General features: G+C 35.5%; 1 protein-coding gene across 1 annotated transcript; it reads right to left on the reverse strand.

Moving 5' to 3' along the window:
• Positions 1 to 1,849: 1,849 nt before the first annotated feature.
• On the reverse strand, positions 1,850 to 3,129 carry LOC110894462 (flavonol 3-sulfotransferase). The gene has a single exon (XM_022141690.2). It carries the CDS (start codon positions 3,117 to 3,119, stop codon positions 2,130 to 2,132), a length of 990 nt encoding a protein of 329 aa, XP_021997382.1. The 5' UTR covers positions 3,120 to 3,129; the 3' UTR covers positions 1,850 to 2,129.
• Between the last annotated feature and the right edge of the window lie 578 nt (positions 3,130 to 3,707).

Here is a 3,707-nt window from a genome sequence, read left to right on the forward strand (position 1 = left end):
ACAATAGTTCTTAACCGTACCTTCTTGCCTTTGTTCCATAATCTCTTCCACTGGAATTGCTAATTCCATCGTCAATTTGTTGCTGCTGCTCTGAATCATCAAATTTGATTAATGCCCGTTGTTCTCAAATCAATTGCTGAATTATCTTTTGTTCTTGAATCGTCGGTGAATTGCTGTTGATACGAATCACCGGTATATCTTGATTGTTGTTGTAAGGAATCCTTTTGTTGCCCTAACTTTGATTGTTGCTGAAGAAATTCGAACCCTAACCCACAGTCGAGAGGAAAGGAAACTCTGATACCATTGTTATGAACACAAATGGTAATCAAGGCACAAGATCGATAAAGAGAAATAAGAAACACAAAGAAGAAGAAGTTTATCTCAAATCATCGATAGCCTCTATTCCATTCATAATCTGTTTTTGTAAACAACCTAATTAACAACTAACTAAGAACACCCTATACTATACAACAATTACATTTTGGCCCCTCTACTTATTTTGACACGTATCAGTTTGATTGTGTGGTATTGATTATGTAATAATGTTTGCAACAAGGAGGGTTTATATAGAACACATACTTACACTATGATACCTCTAACTATATTTACATATCACCACCTCTATCTAGTCATAATTATACTTTGTCTAATATTGTCGATAATCATTTAATCAATTTGGTTTTAAAAACCTGACAAAATAATTTTATATTCATTATTTTAGGGTTTTCAAATTTTGGTATATTACATTAACATTTCTTTCTATCAATCTATAAAGAGTCTTTTGAAAACCTTGACAAGACCACAATGAAAAACTATTTGGAATACAAGATATGATCATAACTATCAATCAGTTTTATCAGCGTAAGAGCAACCAATCTTTATTTATAAATGGAAAACATATATGAATTAAAATTTTACATTGTAATAACTGAATAGTTTATCATACAATAAAAATATTACTTGAAAACAACAATTTATGCATAGTAAAACTTGCATTTGTTAGTTATGTCTGAATTTCATTTCTATAGAATAGATATCTTATAGAAGCCATTAAATTATATCCATCTATCAGGGATATGATGTTGTGAACCTCCAGCTTTGAACGAAGTAGGTAAACAACAGAAATCACAAGAGCTAAATCCAAAGAGATCCCACTAACAATAAACAGACCGCCTAAGCGATCAACATTCAGACTTTTGGGTACAACATTAACCTACAACCTTTGGGTCAGATATAAGACTGAAAGAGTGGTCATATTGGTTAATGCAACTATACAAAGCCTTACCAAAGCAAAGTTGAATGGGCATGTACAATAGTGAAAGTGAGCAAGTGAAAAGGTTACTTACAAAGCCAAAACCAGAAATAATAGGTTCAGATGAAACCATGGCATAGCTATCTGGGTACATACTAAGAAACATCTTGATGTAAGGAACTTCATCAACAATGGCATCAGCACTGTCAATATGCTTCCCACCTTTCGATAAAGCATGAGCATAACCTTCATACGAGTGATAATGCCTAAGTTTATGATCTTTGAAATCCAAGTTGTTCACAGTAACTACTCGCTCTCATAAAAGAGTTCCCGTGTATTCCATAAACTCCTTTATTTGATGCCAATTAATTCAAACTGCTCAACCATCAACATTGAAGCTAATGTTGCTGTGTAGCTCGTGATCAAGATCAGAACCACAATTAACCAAGTAAACATTACCAAACTTCACAAATTGCTTGACAGCTTCTTTTCTCCTACACAAAAAGTAAAACAAATCATCATGTCTTGGCATAACTATGTTCTATTAAAGAAGCATGAGAGGAAGAGAGGGAGAACTTTGAGCAGAACAAGGAATACTTTTTTTTCTAAGAAATGTTTCGTTATTCAATTCATAAATATGGATTATATAGCGAGTACATTGACCCAGACTAAAAACAGACACAGAAACACAAAACAAAGTAGTAACAACCTTCAGTTATTAAGCCACTGCTTAAAGACTCGCTCTACTAGATCGACTTCCAATACAAACATGAAGTTCATATTATTCTTCAACAACAACATGTTGGAAGCACAAATCTTTACGCTACAATGATACTGATATCATAATCGGGGTAATATGAAGTAGCCATTCATGACCTCAACCTGTTGCAGTAAAGATCAAACCCGAACCCTTGAACTTCTGAGCAGTGATTCCATCAATACGTTCTTTCATCTCCTTGGTCAAATAGTTTTTCCAATCTCCAATCACTCCTTTTCTGAAGAAATCTCGCTTCTCTATGTTCACCAGCCTACCAAACTTTTCGAAACCTTCCTTGTTTACCTCTAGATTACTCAAATTCTCAAAGCTACACAACTTAACTATCTCCCTCACCACCCCTTTCTCCTCTTCTTCCACCGTTATCGGCTTCCCCACAAAAGCTGCCAGTTTCTTCACTACTACCTCCGGCTCTTTCTTCATATCCTCGTACTTCAAGAACAAAATCTTGTCCGGATATTCCAAGCTAGCACTCCAGTATGACAGAACTTGTTCCCAGAATGGCCCATAGTCTGACACACCGAGGCAGAAAAGCTCAAACGCTTCATCCAACGAAAGAGGAGGTAGATCTTTGGATCTAATTTTGTTCATGAAATGCCACATGGAAATCAATACGTCTTTCGGGTCCCTACAGACGTAGACAAACTTGCAAGAGCTCATGCAAGCTGGTAACATAGTGCGGGTGAAATGGGTAGAGAAGACTCGAGGAGTCGATGAGTTAGTGAAGTCGGTAATAGGGTAGGATTCAGCGTCTAGTGGCGAAAAGGCGCTATGCGGGTTGTGCTTGTGAAGATAGTGGTCGGAGAAGGTGTAGCAGTGGCGGTTAAGGGTAGAGAACACAAGAGCTTTAAGCCAGGTGGTTCCGGACTTCATGAAGGAGGCCAAGAAGATGTCGGTAGGGTGTGATTTGAAATAGGTATGTAGAAGCAAGTTGGCTTTTAGGATATCAGGGCTTAACCAGAAGCCATTGTAGTTATGTAGGTGTGGTGTCCACCATCCATTGCATTTGGGTAGTGTTTCTATCAAGTGTTTGTGGTTCTCGCAGAGCTTTTTGTACTCTGCATCTTCTTCTGTTCTTGGTGCATTTGACATGATGATGAAGGATGTTAAAAACAAATGGAAGTAACATCCTTTTAATGTGTAATGCAATGTATTTAAATATGAAGAAATATCTTTTGTTTTTGAGATAAATGATACGGTTTACAATCAATAAGATTTGTAGAGATCTAAATTGTAATCCACTGCACGAAACTTCATAATATAATAAATCAACATCTACCCACTTCACATATAACATAATATTGTATTTGTACAATAAAATAATGTATTTTCTCCATTTGTGTGGGGTTTAGAGAAGATGGTTATATCATGTTTTCTCTATTTGTGTGAGTTTAGAATAAAGAAGATGGTTATATCATATTTAGTTCTTGAGTAAACGGCTAAAATGGTCTATGAGGTTTGATCACTTTTGCTACTTTAGTTGAAAACTCAAATTTTTTGAATCTATGTCCTCGTGGTTTCAATTTTATTGTCCATTTTCATCCAAAAGCAAAATCTAGTCTGATTTTTCAGTTAACAACCAACTTTTTTTTGCCTTTTTCCTCTCTTTTAAAGAAGGGCAAAATGGTCAGATTTTATTAGTTTGTTATAATAAAACGTTAAAAGACCATTTGTCCTTCG

Source organism: Helianthus annuus, chromosome 16 (genome assembly GCF_002127325.2).
Source record: "Helianthus annuus cultivar XRQ/B chromosome 16, HanXRQr2.0-SUNRISE, whole genome shotgun sequence".
Lineage (NCBI taxonomy): Eukaryota > Viridiplantae > Streptophyta > Magnoliopsida > Asterales > Asteraceae > Helianthus > Helianthus annuus.

Coding starts and splice junctions, on each gene's coding strand:
- LOC110894462 (XM_022141690.2), bottom strand. CDS start 3,119: ATGTCAAATGCACCAAGAACAGAAGAAGATGCAGAGTACAAAAAGCTC.